Source organism: Vicugna pacos, chromosome 10, assembly GCF_048564905.1.
Source record: "Vicugna pacos chromosome 10, VicPac4, whole genome shotgun sequence".
Lineage (NCBI taxonomy): Eukaryota > Metazoa > Chordata > Mammalia > Artiodactyla > Camelidae > Vicugna > Vicugna pacos.
Window position 1 is genome coordinate 48,355,104 of NC_132996.1, and position 18,983 is coordinate 48,374,086.

An 18,983-nucleotide genomic window follows, 5' to 3' on the forward strand; every position below is an offset into this window, starting at 1 on the left:
TAAGCCAGGAGACACCGCTTTAATCCCCTCCGGTCTTTAGGAAGCTTTCTGCTGTGCTGCAAGTTATAAACATGTAATGAGTATGAGCTAACACTCCTTGTTTACAGCGAAACCGAGTGACAATCCACACTTTGCAAATTCACGAGTTAAGAGCTATCTCCCTGGTCAGATGGCAATTACTTTTAAAAAACCTGTGACAGGATGGAAATCCTTAATATCAAGGTTTTTATTTTGATTTCTGTCTTTAAATGAAAACCATTAGCAATATCAGCAAATCGGAACTTAATATTTCCTCCAGATAAGTCACTGGAAAGGCATGGAAATCAAACTTAAATCAATTTATATTATTTGGGGGCTAGAATACCTAATGGGTTACTAAGCAGGCGTCCATCTATGTGCGAATCTCAGGGATGGAAAATCCTTATTTCTGACGGGAGGAAAGTAGCAGCTCTGGTATAAGTCCCCCCAAACTTTGCTCGCAGTCAAATTCTTAATAGTGAAATAGGCTAAAAATCGCACAAGCTATTAAAATAATCAAGCATGCCCGCAACCATGTGCGCTCTTTGACAATTCTAATTTTGGTGACTATTTAAGTGAGCGGCATCCGAGAGAAAGTGGAGCAGCCCTCACTGCCCCGGTTTTACAAATAGAGAAGTTAAGGAATTTGCCTCGTGTCGCGCAATCAGCAGAGGCTGAAATAAGGCTGGAACCCACCCCACAAGACTTCTGGTGCAATCATCTTCATATGAAGGTGGGCAAAGGTATAAAGCAGATGGGAAACACTAACCCCATGACGTCAGTAACAGCTATAACACTTATCAAGTGCTTACTCTGCCAGGAAGCCTTCTGCGTGTTGTGGATGCATTAACTCACTTGTAACGACTAAGAGAGAGAAGTCATGTTGCTATTTCCCACTTTAGAGATGGGGAAACAGAGGCATGGAGATATTCAGAAAGAAATGCCCAAGGCTGCAAGGCTGAATAAGCAGTGGAGCTGGGGAGATCTGTTCTTCCCTGCACAGAAATGCTAACGCAGGCATTCCTAAATCAGCGTTCCCATTACAGCCGTTCTGGGAATATTAATTTTCACAAGACATCTTCACAGTGAGATCCAAATTGTTGATGCCTCTAAAATATACGATGAAATTGTCATGTCTTTTTCATCCACCTCTGTATTCTTCGTCAAAAGACAAAGTACCAACAATTCTTATGGGTGAGGCAGATTCCATTTAAAGATCTCCCTCATTGGAAAGAGATGTTAGATTGGAAATAGTTCAAACTTTCCAGAAATCCCCAAAAAATGGTGGGTAAAAACAACTTCAGGATAACATTTTAGAAAACGAATGCTACTTATTTTCTTGTCTCTGCCACTTTCCTTGATATTAAAATAAAACTTTTTTGAATGATCTCAATCCAGGACAGACATAAACTTTGTCCAAAGTCTGTACCACTACCAAAAGCAAATTATGCCCCATCACTTCACATATTTGAATGACTATGTTTTGTTATTTCTTGAGATGCTGTAAGATCTGCCTCGGGATCCAAAAATCACTCCCTCGTTCATGACAGCCATAATCTGGTTTAGCTAAACCCTACCCTAAACAGATGTGAATCTGCTCAGATAAGGCAGGAAGTTTGTCTGCTGTCATTATGCCAGCAACCATCCATCTGGGGACTCTCTGAAAGTCTTGTTTGTTCAGGAACGACCTTAAATGTTCTGCGCTCTTTGAAGATTTTTCAAAAATCATCTTAAATTATTGAAAAAGTCATCTTTCTATACAGAAAACCCTAAAAGGTCCACACAAAAGCTACTAGAGCTGATTGAAGAATTCAGCAAGGTAGCAGGTTACAAAATTAACGTTCAAAAAAATCAGTTGCATTTCTTTACACTAAAGATAAATCAACAGAAAAAGAAAGTAAAGAAACAATCCCCTTTAAAATAGCACCCAAAGTAATAAAATATCTGGGAATAAATCTAACCAAGGAGGTGACAGGATTATACACAGAAAACTATAAACCACTGATGAAGGAAATTAAAGAAGACTTTAAAAAATGGAAAGATATTCCATGCTCCTGGATTGGAAGAATCAATATTGTTAAAATGGTCACACTGCCCAAGGCAATCTACAGATTTAATGCAATCCCTATCCAATTACCCAGGACATATTTCACAGAACTAGAACAGATCATAACAAAATTTATATGGAACCATCAAAGACCTAGAATTGCCAAAGCACTGCTGAAGAGAAAGAAAGAGGCTGGAGGAATAACTCTCCCAGACTTCAGACAATACTATAGAGCTACAGTCATCAAGACAGCATGGTATTGGTACCAAAACAGACATATAGACCAATGGAACAGAACAGAGAGCCCAGAAATGAACCCACAAACTTTTGGTCAACTCATCTTCGACAAAGGAGGCAAGAATATACAATGGAATAAAGACAGTCTCTTCAGCAAATGGTGTTGGGAAAACTGGACAGCAGCATGTAAAACAATGAAGCTAGAACACTCCCTTACACCATATACAAATATCAACTCAAAATGGATTAAAGACTTAAACATAAGACAAGATACAATAAACCTCCTAGAGGAAAACATAGGCAAAACATTATCTGACATACATTTCAAAAATTTTCTCCTAGAAGAAATAAAAGCAAGAATAAACAAATGGGACCTAATGAAACTTACAAGCTTCTGTAGAGCAAAGGAAGCCGAAATAAAACAAGAAGAAAACCTACGGAATGGGAGAAAATTTTTGCAAGTGAAACCGACAAAGGCTTGATCTCCAGAATATATAAGCAGCTCATACGACTCAATAAGAAAAAAATTAACAACCCAATCCAAAAATGGGCAGAAGACCTATACAAGCAATTCTCCAAGGAAGACATACAAATGATCAAAAAGCACATGAAAAAATGCTCAATATCACTAATCATCAGAGAAATGCAAATCAAAACTACAATGAGGTATCACCTCACACCAGTCAGAATGGCCGTCATTCAAAAATCCACAAATGACAAATGCTGGAGAGGCTGTGGAGAAAGGGGAACCCTCCTACACTGCTGGTGGGAATGCAGTTTGGTGCAGCCACTATGGAAAACAGTGTGGAGATTCCTCAAAAGACTAGGAATAGACTTACCATATGACCCAGGAATCCCACTCCTGGGCTTGTATCCAGAAGGAAATCTACTTCAGGATGACACCTGCACCCCAATGTTCATAGCAGCACTATTTACAATAGCCAGAACATGGAAACAGCCTAAATGTCCATCAACAGGTGACTGGATAAAGAAGATGTGGTATATTTATACAATGGAATACTACTCAGCCATAAAAACCGACAACATAATGCTATTTGCAGCAACATGGATGCTCCTAGAGAATGTCATTCTAAGTGAAGTAAGCCAGAAAGAGAAAGAAAAATACCATATGAGATCGCTCATATGTGGAATCTAAAAAACAAAAACAAAAACAAACAAACAAACAAAAACAAAGCATAAATACAGGACAGAAATCGACTCATGGACAGAGAATACAGACTTGTGGTTACCAGGGGGGTGGAGGGTGGGAAGGGATAGACTGGGATTTCAAAATTGTAGAATAGATAAACAAGATTACACTGTATAGCACAGGGAAATATACACAAAATGTAATGATAACTCACAGAGAAAAAAATGTGACAATGAGTGTGTATTTGTCCATGAATGACTGAAAAATTGTGCTGAACACTGGAATTTGATACAAGATTGTAAAATGATTATAAATCAATAAAAAATGTTAAAAAAAAAGAAAAAGAAAAAGTCATCTTAACTCCATAGAGCACTTCTCAGCCAGAGGTCATTCCTCAACTACCGTATAGTCATTAAGAAGTGAGCTGAGAAGCTGAAAAAGCTCTCTCTCTCCTGCCCTTAACCCAGAAATCGCTAACACTGACACCCGACGTCACCCTGAGATCGGTTTTCAGAATATGGTTGGATAGGACTAATTTCTGCTGTCTGTTCTCTTGTCCTTTATCACCTTCTCACATATAAAAAGCACTAATAAAGCTGGGTATAATGCAGTTCACAACCAACAGTTACCACACCACTATCACCACCACCTCAGGCATACCAGGTACCCGGCTGTCAGATTCAAATTAGGATGCTACCACTTAGCATCTGTGTGACTCTTGAGCAGTTATTTAACCTTTCTGTGCCCGAGTTTTCTCATCTGCCAAGTGAAAATCACAACAGTGCCTGTCTCTTAAAGGTAGTTTGAAGAAAATGAGATAATAGATATGAAGGACTTAGAACAGTGCCAGGCACTTGGTAAGTACTCAATTAAGAGTTCACAATCACTGTCAGGTTGATTTTAAACAGAAATGCATTTCCTGTATCCACTCATCAGTTCTTCTGCATACCAACTAGTAACAACAGGGGGAAAAAAATCACAGGCAATCTCTCAACTTTCTAGTCTACAGAGGACAATCCAAACTGTTGCACGGGGTGGCCAATCTGAATTCACTGGCTGTTCTTGTCCAGGCTTGTCACAACTCCTAGAGCGGGGCCAAAGGACATTTCCATGCTGAATGAGTGAAGGTTAGTTTTTCTGCTCTCTATGCATACAGAGCTCTCAAAAAGTAAGTAAGCCAATAACTAAAAATCCAAGATGCCTCTGATACTGATATTCTGATCTAACACTCCCATTTCAAAGATGAAAAAACTGGCTCTACAGGCTAAGAAACTTGCTCACGTTCACCTAAATACTTAGTGGCAGAGCTAAGGCCCCCCAAATGGTAATTATTCTAAGCAAACCACCAGGCACTCTTCTCGATCTACTGCATACATCACCTAATTTAATCCTCATAATGACCCTCTAACGGAGGAATTATTTTCACTGCCTTCGAGATGGAGATGCAGAAACCGAGGTTCATCTGCTACGAATTACCTTCTTCAAAACCAGACAACTGGCAACTGATGAAGCCAGGATGAAAATGCTTTCTCGTCTGGCCCCAAAGAACAAGTTTTCTAGAACTCAGTACTGAGAATTCTAGAACTAAGCTCTCAACCCGTAACTTCCAAACTGCATCGGTCTTGCCTGGGGAGCTTTAAAAAATACATATACTAACTACTACATATAAAACAGACAAACAGCAAGTTTATACTGTACGGCAGGGAGAACTACACTCAGGATCTTGTAGTAACCTATAATGAAAAAGAATCTGAAAAGGAACAGATGTATGTATATGTATGACTGAAACATTATCCTGCACACCAGAAATTGACACAACATTGTAAACTGATTACACCTCAATTAAAAACAAAAAAACAAAAAACAGATCCCTGGGCTCTATCTCAGGGAGAAGAGAGTCTGGGGAGGATACGGCTTCAAGATCTGTATTTCTTCAGAGTTGCTTGGGTGATTCTGATGTGTAGCAAGATTTGAGAAACAAATCTAAGCAAGATATTTCATGAGTGCTTCCAATGGCAAACGAGAAGGAGATGAGTCACCGAAGGCTGATGGACCCTCAGAGTGACTGAATCTGAGTTAAGGGTAACGGAGCCCTCCCCCCAAGTCCGTCTGGGTCCCCTAGACCCACGTGACATACACACGTCCACCACAGCCCTGCTCCCACTGATCTTGCCTGAAGAAATCTGCATCACAAAGATAAACAACAAGCATCATGCTCGGCCGCGGTGCCAGAACATGGGTTCTACCGGAAATGCCGCAAAAAGGTGTCCTTCCTCCCGGATCCTTTGCGTTTCAAGCACCGAAGTCGGCACCATCCTTTCTTAGGGCTGAGCTAAAAAGCGGAGAGGGAAGACTGAATGAACACTTACCAAGGTGCCCCGTATATCCTGAATCCCTTCACTGTTACCTCCGAGTCTTGTAAGTAAATACTGTTTGTCAGGAGGGACTGCACGTTGTCAAAGTCCTCTGGTTTCAATTTGGACACAGAGGGGAAACGGTAGTAGTCCTGTTTAACAAGGTCTGCCATGAATTCCTTATCAAATGTCAGTTCATGATTCCCAGCAATCACTATTTTATATTCATATGGCAGGTTTCCTGAAATAAGAAAAAGAAGAACACCAATTAGCACGTTCATTTCCCATCACGAAGCACAGCAGCCGAGGCTGTGATTAGCAGACAGTGCACCCAAATGAAACAGCTCCCACATTCCTTTATATTTCCATGGGAACCAAAATTTATGACTACTCCATTATACTAACAAAAATTACAATGAACAGGAGATAGGAAGCCGCTCAGAAGCTAAAAAGCTACTAAGGAGACACTAAGTTTTCTAGTTCCATTTCCCTCTTCTGTTTGCTACAGATTCACTGGCATGAATCCACCCTGCGATGAATCCCCACTTTATAATTATCCAGCAGAAAGCACTTTAATCACGAGCCTTAAAAAAGGTCTGGACTTGGTTTCGAGCCTCAAAAAAATAAGCCGACCAGCTATTTTTCACAACTCAGATAACTGCTAGATTTTTAGAATAACCTTTGTACAAAAGACAGGGCACAGCCAAGCATTCACAGTTTACATAAATGAAAGGAACCACACACAGTACAATTTCATATGGCAAGTCAGAGTTTACCGTTTTGGCTTGGGAATAAAAAGAACATTAATAATGGACCCCTGATTAGAAGGCTAACTTTCCTCCCATTGGGATGGGAGAAGAAACTGTAAAGCTTAACCTCCTTTTAATATTTATGGTATGGAAATGTGAGTTCTCGGTGTGTGCTTTTTATGCAAAAGTTTCCCGATCAAAATGAGATAATTCTGGGAAGAAGAATGAAGGCTATAAAGGAAAACCCAAACACCAGACTTCTGCATAGATTTATAATGTTTGAATAAAGTACAGATCATACATATTAATAACTCACCGTGATGTTATAAGAACCAAAATCCAAAGGGAGATAGTGCTGGGCAGCTGTCCCCATCCTGAAATTAATGCCCTTTTCTCTTCTTTGTCATTATCCATCCCTCAAGCCTCACCACTGGGCAGCTGCTCATATTATTTTATTTCATTTTATTTTGAGGAGGAAAAGGATGGGATGATGGTACCTATAATTCCAGCTTCCTGATACTCCTGGGTCCAATGCAAAATTAATGTTTCCTGCTATTCCAGGAAGAATGCAAGTTACCACTAGCAGGAAATTGGATACATTTGTTGTAAGAATTGGTCCTTGCCAGCAAGCCAGTCTCAGTGATTCAATTAATGAAGCTTATAGTTGGGGAGAGAATTATATTTTGGGGGAGGGGAGCACAAGTTTTGTCATAGGTCCACTCGGATTTCAGCAATGTAAACTGGAGGCTACAGTGGGAAGTCCACAATCTCAGCAGCACACTGCAAACATAATCTGCTAATATTTAAGCTGTTTTTAAGATTGCCAGAATATGCTTTGCAATGCTACTGATTTTTCTCTAGTTTTAAATTTCTAGGTTTCTAACAGTATTAAAATAGTATACACAGCATGTGGGTTAATGGGGAGATGAAAGGAGGGAGGATGAAAGCAGTCAGAAAACAACACTGCAGAAAGACGAAACCCAAAACGTGGTGGCCGAGCATCAACAGATATCCTTGGCTACTAGCCTCCAATGCTGTGTGACAAGTCTCTGGCCTCAGCTATTTGCAAGGCTGCAGCGAAGAGCTCATACAAAACAGGAAGCCTTTCTCAAATGCGAGTTTATAATCTGCACTGGCATAAGACAATAAGGGGTGTGATGTATGTTGCAAGCTCCTTGGATAGAATGATTGTATTTTGCACAATTCCCTGCACTTAACATACAGATATATTAAAGAGACTGCAAATTCCCAGCCCTGACCAGGATGGAACTTTCTGAGATGTGCCACAACGCCAATATCATGGCTCTGCAACCCCACCGGCCTGATACTGCATCCCCAGACTCACCTGTGCCCCCAAGGCTGGCACAGGCTGAAACGTTTTCCTGGACAGTATCTTTTCCAAGGCAGGTCCTACCTGCGTGAATCTTTGAGCACTTCTTTTGGTACAAATCGCTGCCGGGGTCCCCTTTAATCATTCATGATGATGGACTCACTGTAAACCCTGTCTTTAGGCACCACTGCTCTTGCAAGAGGCCTTGGCTTCTTGCTTTTTCCATTTTAGAGCTTTGGTTCAGGGATGGTATTGGTGAGATGGGGAAACAGGCAAAGGAAGTATATTTCTACTCTTCAGATCAGTTTTAAAAAAAAAAGTAAAACTGCTGCAAAGCAAATCTTTCTCAGGAAGACAGGCCTCTTCAGTGTCTTTTAAATCAAATTTTGGAGACTCAGCACAAAGAAGCAGCCACCAAAATGAACAGCCGCAGAAACTGTAATGATATTTACACATTGCCAACAAACTCATCTCTTTCTGAGAATGCAATAGTAGTTTCCAACTTCCATCCTCTGTTACCTATGTTATGAGATTGCCTGACGTATTTTCTTTTTGGCTGAACTGACCTTTCATCTATAATCTGCCAACCTTTATGTTTTATATGAAAAGAGTAAGCAGGGCAGCTGACAAATCTCCTGTTACTTGATGGCATTTTAGTTTTTTTCCAGACTAGATTAATTTGGAAGGCTCTGCAGTCAAGCTCCGACTTATTGGTATTCAAATAGCATTATTTTAAAATTGTCAGACAAAGAGGTGCCTGCCTTATCCATTTTATTCAGATCAGGCCATTGAAGCTGACCTGCCTGAATAAAAACCAAGGCCATATGCAGCTATTCTAATGTAGAAAATCTCTTGCTTTGAATGACCTAAAGCATTCTACAAACTAAGGAATTCTATCTTTCCCAAGACATGGTATTTGCTCTACTGATGAGACACACGATTATTTTAGGTATAATAGAGATAAGCTTTTGACAAAATGTCAAGTAGTTTTGTGTGTTTTAAAAATGTATATTTGGAAAAATACAACAATGCAAGTAATGGCATATGGCTTCATTTCTCTATTTTTCATTTCTGTTTTCATTTTTCTACTTTTGTATATAAAAAGAGATGATTTAAAGAAAATTATTGAGGAAATAATAGAACAGATAATTCACAGATATGGCAAAATGACGGCTGAAGCAAGTGAATGAATGAAATATGGGAAACTATCCCATCAATTAGTTCAGTTTAGACCTACAGATCATTTAAGAAATACTTTAACATCTTGGAGGCAGCAATCAAATTTTATTCAAACTTGTGTCTTTTACTGTAGCTGTGTTGCCTTGCTGTATCACATAAATAGGCGCTCACTTAAAAACTAAAGGATAAATGAAAGTCAGCTGGGTCCTCACTGCTATTCCCCAGCTCTAATTATCCTTCACTCCCGCCACTGCCTTTTCCCTAAGCAGCCATCACAACTTGTTCCTCCAGCTCGCAGGCTCTTTTTGACTCCCCACTTGACATACAATATGTCCTGTAACCTCAAGTTAAGCTCTTTTTTAAAAAAATTTATGTATTTTTATTGCAGTATAGTCAGTTTACTATGTGTCAATTTCTGGTGTACAGCATAATGTTTCAGTCATACATATACACACATATATTCATTTTCATTAAAGGTTACTACAAGATATTGAATATAGTTCCCTGTGCTATACAGAATAAACTTGTTGCTTATCTATTTTATATATGGTAGTTAATATGTGCAAATCTCAAGCTCCCAATTTATCCCTTCATTTCTTTCTCTTCACTTCCTGATCACTTTATCTGTTTACATCTTCTCATCTTTCTAATAATTGGCCTCTTAATCCCTTTCCTGCTACTGGCACTTTAATTTTTCAGACATCTTTCTATGATGTTTTGGGTCTGTTTATTTATTTCTCCTCCTTAGTAAGTTTATGTTTACCCACCTCAAGAAAATAAAAACAAGCAGCTATTCACACAACAGACATACACACACATACACTCACCACACACCTCAAATGCAATCCTAAATCATCCCTAACCTTAATTCTTCTTTGAGATGCTGCCTCAGTTTACTTCTAAACCTCTGGAAAGAGGATTCCAGAAGCTTGCAGCTGGTAGGTCAAATTCAGCGCACAGATGTATTATATACTTGGCCCTCAACTGTATTTTATTTTATTTTATTAGTTGAACTAACATTTAGAAATCAGGAGATACCACAGAAAAATTCAGGGTTTCTGCCTTCTTTTGGAAAATCAAAAAATCAGGCAGTACTGACCTCCAGTCTGTCACAGACCTCCTCACTCCATGTTACTTCTCACACCTGGCCCGCTAATCACGACTGTGTTGCCTGATGGGCCAACCTGTTATTAGAATCAGCAACTCAGAGACAAATGGTTACTCAGAATTTACCCAATGCAATCTGCCTTTGTTTCCATACTCTTCCAAAAGCATCCCTGAACATCAGTCATAACCTCCTAAGAACCAAAGACAAGGCTTTTTCTCCATCATCATTGCCACAGATCATATACCACAGTGACATCTCTGTCTGTCAAAGTATTTATTCCCAAGATTAGTGATGCTGCCCTCTCCCTACTCCTCCTCCCTCTCCGATCCTTCCTTTCCTGTCTTCTTCCTCAGCTCCCTTTGCCTCCCATCTCACTCTCAGCTGACTCATTACACTCTCCCTCTTCAGCTTTCCTTCCATGAATATTATTTAATATTTTCTTACTGCATGTGTCACATTTCTCTTTGCAATTTGATTTTTAAATTATTACAGTTGACACTGTGGAGGCAGCATGAGGGTAAGAGTGAGGACTCTACAGGCTTCACACATGTCAGCTGTATGACCTTGGACAGAGTCCTTATGTCATCTAAAGTGCTTTAGCAGGACGGGGACAGTAACTGCACTACGTTGTGTTCCAGACAAAATTAGATACAGCTTCTAAAGCACATGCGTGGTATGGAGTAAATAATCAGTGCACGTTGATTATTATTTTACTGTAATATTTTAGTTTTGCTTTTTGCATGTGACTTGTCTCCTCCTAGACTGTGAGGTCCATTGATCCTGGCTTGCCATTCCTTGTTGGACCCAAAGTACCCAGTTCAGTACCTTCCAAATGGTAGGCCCACAAGAGTATCTGTTGAACAAGTGAAGGAATGAATGAATATCTGCCACATTCGCCAGGAGCTTCCTTACCCTGGGAGAATTCCAGGAATAAGCTTGTAGTCTTGAGCTATGACAAGGTTTAAATGAGTGTCGGATTCTCCTCCAAGTTTAAGCCCTTCTGACTTGCTAGTTCAATTAAAAACAAACAAACACAGTTGAGGGCCAACTGTAATAAATACATCTGGGGGCTGAACTGGCCTACCAGCTGCAAGCTTCTGGAATCCTTTTTCCAGAACTTTAAAAGTGAAATGAGGAAACATCTCAAATCCAGTCTAGCCAAATAATCTCCAACACAGTTTTAAACTGCAGTTTCTTCAAATATAAATGGGGCGGAAATAACAACACTACCCTTAAGGTTGGATGCACACTAAACAACATACTGCTTGTAAAGATTTGTACAGTTTCTAACACTTCATCATCACTCAGTAGATATTAACTGTGTTGAAATAATTTATTACAATGATTGCCCTTCCCCGCTGCCAACCAAGAAAATATTAGTTTACCCACAAATTGGATCACTCCCTAGTCACAACGGCACAATGTCACTGCCTTCAAAGAAAAGCATCTGAAGATGAAAAAGAAAACTTCGATTTTTGAAAGGTAGAAACTAACACGGTCCATTGTGTCCTCCAAGTTACCAAAAGTATTATTAGAGTCATTAGAACCTCTGGACCTAGAGGTGATGGTGGTCTGTACACAGTGCGAACCCAGTGGCCTCTTTCCAGATGTTTCTAACTTTGAAAATGTGAGGCCTCAACACATCACTCCTTTCTTCCTTCTGTCATCCAGTTACCCATCTCTTCTAGTATATACAGAATTTAAAAACGTGTTGGCCATATTATGAGAAATGAGACTTTGAATGGAGAATATAAGTCCAAGGTAATAAACCCAAATGTCTACAGAGACCAGTGAAGTCAAACAAAAATGTGAACTGAACTGGACAGAAGTAATAGAAGCGGCGAGACTCGGACACGTATGCACCAGCATTTTAAAATAAACGTACATAAGCCCTGCTCTGGCCAAACAGGCTTTCTTGCTAGCTTGTCCCTCTGCCACCAGTAAAAGTGAATGTCCCTCAAAATTAAGTATCATAACAACTGAAACTTATCTTTCTGTTCTAAATCATTACAGAACGCATTCCTCTAGAAAGCTCAAGTTCAGGTCAGATCAAAATCCAAGGTAATTCCAGAATACTTCCCTTTCCTTGGGTTCTGCATGCCACCTCCCAGAAGTTGGCTCCTGCCCCACAGTCTTCATTCTTCGTGAAGTGGGGGTACAGGAAATAGGGACAACTGACTCATGCCAAATACCACCTTCCCCGTGCCCCAATTTTATCAGGGGTGTGATAAGCAAGGTTAATTGACTGCTATCTAGCTCCTGTTTTCTTCTCCTAAAATCCAGGGGAGGGGAACCCAGAGTATAAGAGGAGTTCTTTGAGAAGGAGAGCACCCCTAAAGGCTTGCTGGGGTTTTGCTGGGTTTCCTGGGTGAAAGAAAACCTCCTTATATAAAGGTGACCCATCAATTTCAAGACCACCAATCCCTATGTCCACTCCCCTCCATATTCATAAATTCTAGACTTTGAAAATACAGGAGGAAGCCAAAAATATGTGTGTGGCGTTACATTCACGTTAAATAGATCTTGCTCTATGTAGCAAGAAGAAAACAACCGAGATGACCAAGTCAGAAGAACCTGCAATGGCTCCCAGGTGCCCAGGAAAATACAATGCACAAGGCACAACCTTCAGGCTCACCTTCCCCTGCCAACATGCTAGAAAAAAATGAACTGTCTGAGATTAAAAAAAAAAAAAAATATATATATATAGTTGGACCTATTATCTTGGGACCATTTCTAAACATATGAGAGACGCTGCAATTCAGTCACACTTCTGAAATCTTTGGTGGGCATGGGGCACTGCTGGTGGCCTGTTTTCAAACACTGTTCCCTAAAGCCAATGCTACCCCCAAGGTGGATCAAAGAAGGCAATTTTTTCTGTTTAAAATTATTATTACATTTTTAGTATCATGACTCCAGCAGGGAGGGAAAATATTCAAACTCCTGAAGGCTCTCTGTTCCACTGAGGACCCAATAAGAATAACTCGGGCTTGAAAACTGGCCAAGCAGAAAATTTTGCAGGACGATAGAAGGAAAAAAATAATACCAGTAGCTACAAGGATGGAAGAACTATGGACGAAGGAGATGCGTCACCTAAATTCATTCCTTGAGGACTACTGGGGGCCATTAGCAGAGAAAGGCTGAGTCCAGTGTGGAGGCAAGGCAAGGCTCTGAGGCCAAGAGCAGGCAGAGCCCATCTTTCCCTGCTGTACTCACAGCACCTCGAAAAATGCTTGGTACTTCGCTGGTGCCCACTGTCTACTTGTTAAACAAATGAATGGACCTCCAGCCATCCCTCTCGGCTCCATGGTTTGCACTCACTTGCCTCGGCTGCAAAGCCACCAGAAGCATTCAATCAAGCTCCGTCTCTGACCTCACTCTGTCCCCCGTCAGGCTCCATTAATTTTCACAAGTCCTGACAGCTCTACCGTTAATACTCACACTTGCTGATGGAGCCACACAGCAGGTTCAGACTGCTACCTTCTCCTCTGAAACTCATGCATTAGGGTTTCTTCCATGCTTGCAATGGGAAACCAAGTCTAAGAAATATTAAACACAGAAAACTAGATTACAATAATGTCAGGGCTGAGCCGGAAACCCAGGAGAATGGAGGGAATGACGGCTGAGTGAGCGCCCAGTGATCCGCTGCAGGAATTAGGGCGAGTGTGAGAAACCACTGCTGAAATGCTCCCTCCTCTTCTCCAGCCTCATCCATAGAAAAAGAATCCCAAGGCAGCAGGAGATGTTATAAGCCTTAATCCACACAAAGGAGACAAGCGCTCAGCCCCCACCCAGGACAGCACACTGCCTCTGGGCCTGAGTAGTCACCAGTATATGGACTGATGGCAGGTAAGTGATTAAGAAATGTAAACCACAAGGCCATTAGCATCCATAATTATAAAGGGCCTGAAAACAGCTCAGAGATTTGCTTATTGCTCAGTAGCAACGTGTCTGTAAGTATTCTTATCTCAACCATCACCTTATTCCAATACAACTTTTTGTCACACACACACACACACACACACACACACACATCCATATACTTTACTACCACAAAGTTGTGAAAATGAACGACAATATTCTCCTTGTTTCTCAGCTGAGGACCTCTCAGTTGCCACCCAGACCAACACGGCACGTTCTGCACGTGAAGCCGTGGTGGTAACTGTCCCCAGAAGCATGGCTCCAGTTCTACTTGAGCATAACCATCTGGCTGGACAACAGGAACCACAGGTCGTCTGTTCACTGTTTATTTGTCTAACTTCTTCCTTACAAATGAGGGCCCTTGGCTTGTTGAAAAAGACTTAGATCGCATACAACAAATTCTATCTGAACAATCAGACTATATCCTACAAGCCCTTCAATCTATTTCCTCAAACTTCAGAAACCTGAATCCAAATCAGGGTTCCACTGGACAATCACAAGAAGAACTGGTGGTGACACTGTCAAGTCTCACCTTGACCAGCTGCGGGCATGTTTATGTCAGTCGAGCGTATCGGGATGTGGAGAAAGTAGCACGATGGAAAGATCATGGCTTTGGAGTCAGATTTGGGACCAAGTTTCTCATTCTGTCACTTATTACCTGTGAAACTCAAACTCAAAACATGCCATTTAACATGAAATAAGGCTAACAGCGCAACCTGCATGACAGAGTGGACACGCAGATGGAGTGAGATTGGTAAGGGACCTAACACAAACCTGACACCTAAAGGACGATTATTATTATAGTCATTTTTATCCCATCTTTGTTTTGCATTGTAACTTCATTCAGGATAAGAGGTTCATCTCCTACTTCTCATTATCTTAAAAGAGTGTTCATTGGGGTGGGAGGTATATAGCTCAAATGGTAGAGTGCGTGCTTAGCATTCATAAGGTCCTGGGTTCAATTCCCAGTATCTCCATTAGAAAAAATTAAATAGATAAAACTAATTACCACCCCCCCAAAAAAAAAACTTTAAGAAAAAGTATTCAATGAATATCTTTAATAAACTAGTGGTGTGGACTTGCAAAGCCTGTGGTGAACTGAAGAATAATATGTTGGGTTTTCTCCCCCCAAAACCCCTTAAAAAAAGCAATTGAGAAAAAGATGTTCCTTTCAGCAATAATTATAAAACAAGTCGCAATTATTCTACTGATAATTAGAGGAACAAATGCAAATCCTATGTGTCTGCATTTTAAACCATTACGTATGGTGAAAAATCAAATCATATAAAAACAATGCTGGCAGGAAGGCCATGTTCTTTAAAAGAAATAACAATTTTAGAGGCTTTTTAGACTCCCTCCTCACTTTAACTTCACAAGTAGTTATAAAAATCTTTTTGTGATAACTACTATGATTTTTGCATGCTGAAACAATGCTTGGGCAGACGAACACAGGACTTCAGTGATTTCAGGAGGCTGGTCCACGGAAGCCAGAACAGAGGGTTGACAGTGGAAATAAAATCTCTGCCTTAACAGTGCCACTGGGGCTAGAGGAAAATGGTCTTCCAGAACTTGATTAAAACTAAATTGAAGAAGAACATATTTGGCTAATATTACATTAGACTAAAATATAGAAATGAACCCTAATACTCTCGAAATCTAATAAGAAAAAGCCATCTCCATTTCCGAACTTTCAAAAGCATCTTCTTTAAATGCATCACAGATCAATTTACATGGTACTTTTGCCAATAAGCAAAACCAAATCACAGGTTCCAATTGGCTTATATTGGAAAGTGTGAGAGCAAACGCTAGAAAATGCAATTACTGCAAACAAACTCCATTTTCTCCCCCTGAAGGGAATTTCAGAGAATATTTTATTGCCATCAAATACTATTTCTGAAGGCATCAATATACAATTCTATTTTCTTTTCAGAGTGCCCACTCGCTATATAATCTAATCCACTCTATGGAATATCTTGAAATTTAGAGAAGAGTCTACGAAAAGAGATATTACCTTGCACACACATCCTATGTCAATTTTAATAATTTGCGCTCTGGACAGGAAGCCACATGGAGCACAATTTAGGATCCAATAAAACCAACTTTTCCCATTTTATAACTCAAAATTTTAATGAAGGATTCCAAGGGTAAAAATTTAAAAGAAATCTCTCAGGGAAGGTTATTTTGATCAATAGTGACAGCGATGGGATGGAGAGAATGGAGACCACATTCATTCCCTTTCCCATTTTCGCTTCTCCTCCACCCGTCAACTGGCAAGGTTTTCTACTAATAAGAGCGCCAGATAATCAGAAGCTACAAAGATTTTCCAGGGAGTGTGAAATCCTGCAGTCTCCTATGATAAGGTTTTGGTTTCATTGAAACACCAGTTCCAACAGTCTCTGATCTCTTTCCTTGGGAACAGTTTTTGTGGCCTAATGCCACAAGCCTCTCCTCTGAGATGAAGTAGTGCAAAGGATACATAGTATCATTTCTCTGGAAGAACGGATTTCTGTAAAGTCCATCATGGTCTTTGGGGCCCAAGGTTCCAGGAGGTGGAGCTGGAGGTGTCGTTCACTTCCCACATCTTTATTCCTTAACTATGTGTTACGGTCTGAAGGTCTGTGTCCTCTCAAAATTCATACGTTGAAATCTTCAATGTGATGGTGTTTGGAGGTGCAGCCTTTGGGTGGTGATTAGGCCATGAGGGTGGGGTGGAGCCTCCATGAATTAGTGCCCTTATAAAAGAGACACCACAGAGCTCCCTGCCCCTTCCACCATGTGAAGACACAGTAAGAAGGCACCATATATAAATCAGACAGAAGACCCTCACCAGAACTCAACCATGCTGGCACCTTGATTTTGGACTTCCCAGCCTCCTGAAGAGTGAGAAATAAATTTCTGTTGTGTATAAGCCACCCAGTCTTGGGTATTCTGTTATAGCAACCTCAATGGACTAAGACATTGTAGTTTACTAGTTTCCAGAGATCTAGCCCCAGAATCTTGCAGCTACAGCTCAAGACACAATTTGCATCGTGTCTTCCTTAATCTGTTTTCTCATACATAGTATGCTTAAAGCCTAAGGTGTTCTTGAAAGCTCTCCTTTAAATAGTTCAATTAAATATTTCAAGGAATCTAGGTAATCAGGCCACAGTTGGAGAACACACTCTGTCTGTTGGACACTGCTCCCAGCAATACAGTAAAATGCAAAAAAGAGCAGAGGTGGTCTTGTTCTGTGAGGGTCTCTGTTCCTGAACATTTGAAGTCAAATGAATACATACAGCTTTAGCCTTAAGTTGTTCATGAAAACACATGTCCATTTCTGTCCTTTATCACACACATACATGCCTTCTGACCAGGTGTGGATTTCCCCTACTTTTTGGTTTGCTGCTTTTATGGGCTGAATAGTGTCCCCCTAAAATTTGTATGATGAAGCCCTCTCCCCCAGTACCTCAAGTATGTGACTGTTACTGAAGATGGGGCCTGTAAAGAGGTAGTTAAGTTAAAATGAGGCCACAGGATGGGCCATAATCCAATCTGACTGATGTCCTTATAAGAAGAAAAATTATGGACACGCAGAGAGACACCAGGAACCTGTACGCAAGAGGAAGGACCATGAGAGGACACAGAAAGCAGGCAGCAACCCACAAGCCAAGGAGAGAGGTCCCTGGAGAATCTAAACCCACTGTCACCATGATCTGGGACTTCTAGCCTTCGGACTATGAGAAAGTAAATTTCTGTTGTTGAAGCCATCCAATCAGTGGTATTTCATTGTGGCAGCTCTAGCAAACTAATATACATTCTTATAAAGCTTAATCCATCCTATACATTAAAGCTACAGTGATTCTATTAGAATATAAACCTGATCACATATACTCCCTCCATTCACTCACACGCTCGCTCATGTTAAAATCCTCCCAGACTCCCTGTTACTGCCGGCAGACAGAAGGCCAAGCTCCCTGTGCCACGTGCACAGCTCTGTGTGATCTGGCCCCCCACAGCCACCCCTCCACTCATACTTTGGGCTCTGAGTTTGCCAAGTGCTTGCAGGTCACAGAATGCAGAATCTGTCTACAGGGCTCTTTCTCCCACTTGACTATGGACTTCATTTAGGTCAGATGACGATACTCTATTCCTCTTCACAGTCCCAGCAGGCCTCGATAATTATTTGCCAAGTGAATGAATGACTGAAGAAATAATTTTATCCTGGTTAAGAGTAATGTGAATATGAGTAGCTAGTATCTCAATTTTGGATTCCACATGGCCTTAAAGCGTTACAAATCCTATTTTTATTTTATCCTAGGACGGCATCTGTTGTATGTATCACAAGGTATACTATTCATCTGTCATTAAGAAACCAGATCTGATTAAAAAAAAAATCTGTTATAACGGGACATTTTTATTGGGGAAGACCAACAGAAGCAAAGAAACTGGCCTGCACGTAGTAAAGATTCAAATTTGTTGAATGCATGTACAAATGAATGGAAAAATAAATGAATGAACTATACCACATCAAGCAAATAATGTGCTTCAATTTCAAAAGAGAAGGGAATTACTGTTGTTGCCATGATTAACGCTGCTCATTTAAAGATGTTTCCAGTCTTTGTTCCCAGGATTAGGCAGCTCAGAGGAGACAATCAATAGTGGAGTTAATGGAACAGCCATTCATTATTTGAAGAAGATGCCCGTATTTCTTCTTCGTTGTATTCCCTTCATCAGAACGTTTTCACTCCTGGGCCTCTCAGGCAAATCACTGCTGTTTTGACAGCTGGCTTTGCAGAGGCCACTCTTTACAAATGAGCCTCCTGACCAAGCCAAACAGGACACGTGTGTGCATCTTCTCAGGCCCCCAAGTCACTGGGTCAATTGAAAGAATCCAGCCTAACATACTTGCAGGGC

General features: G+C 40.6%; 1 protein-coding gene across 2 annotated transcripts in view; it reads right to left on the minus strand.

Annotated features, from left to right (window-relative positions):
• MPPED2 (metallophosphoesterase domain containing 2) overlaps positions 1-18,983 on the minus strand; it is a 163,966-nt gene that overhangs the window by 72,303 nt on the left and 72,680 nt on the right. For both annotated transcript variants that reach the window (XM_072969708.1, XM_072969710.1), the window contains one exon: positions 5,822-6,047. In XM_072969708.1, the coding sequence (XP_072825809.1) occupies positions 5,822-6,047 (226 nt within the window). The remainder of the gene's footprint in view (positions 1-5,821; positions 6,048-18,983) is intronic.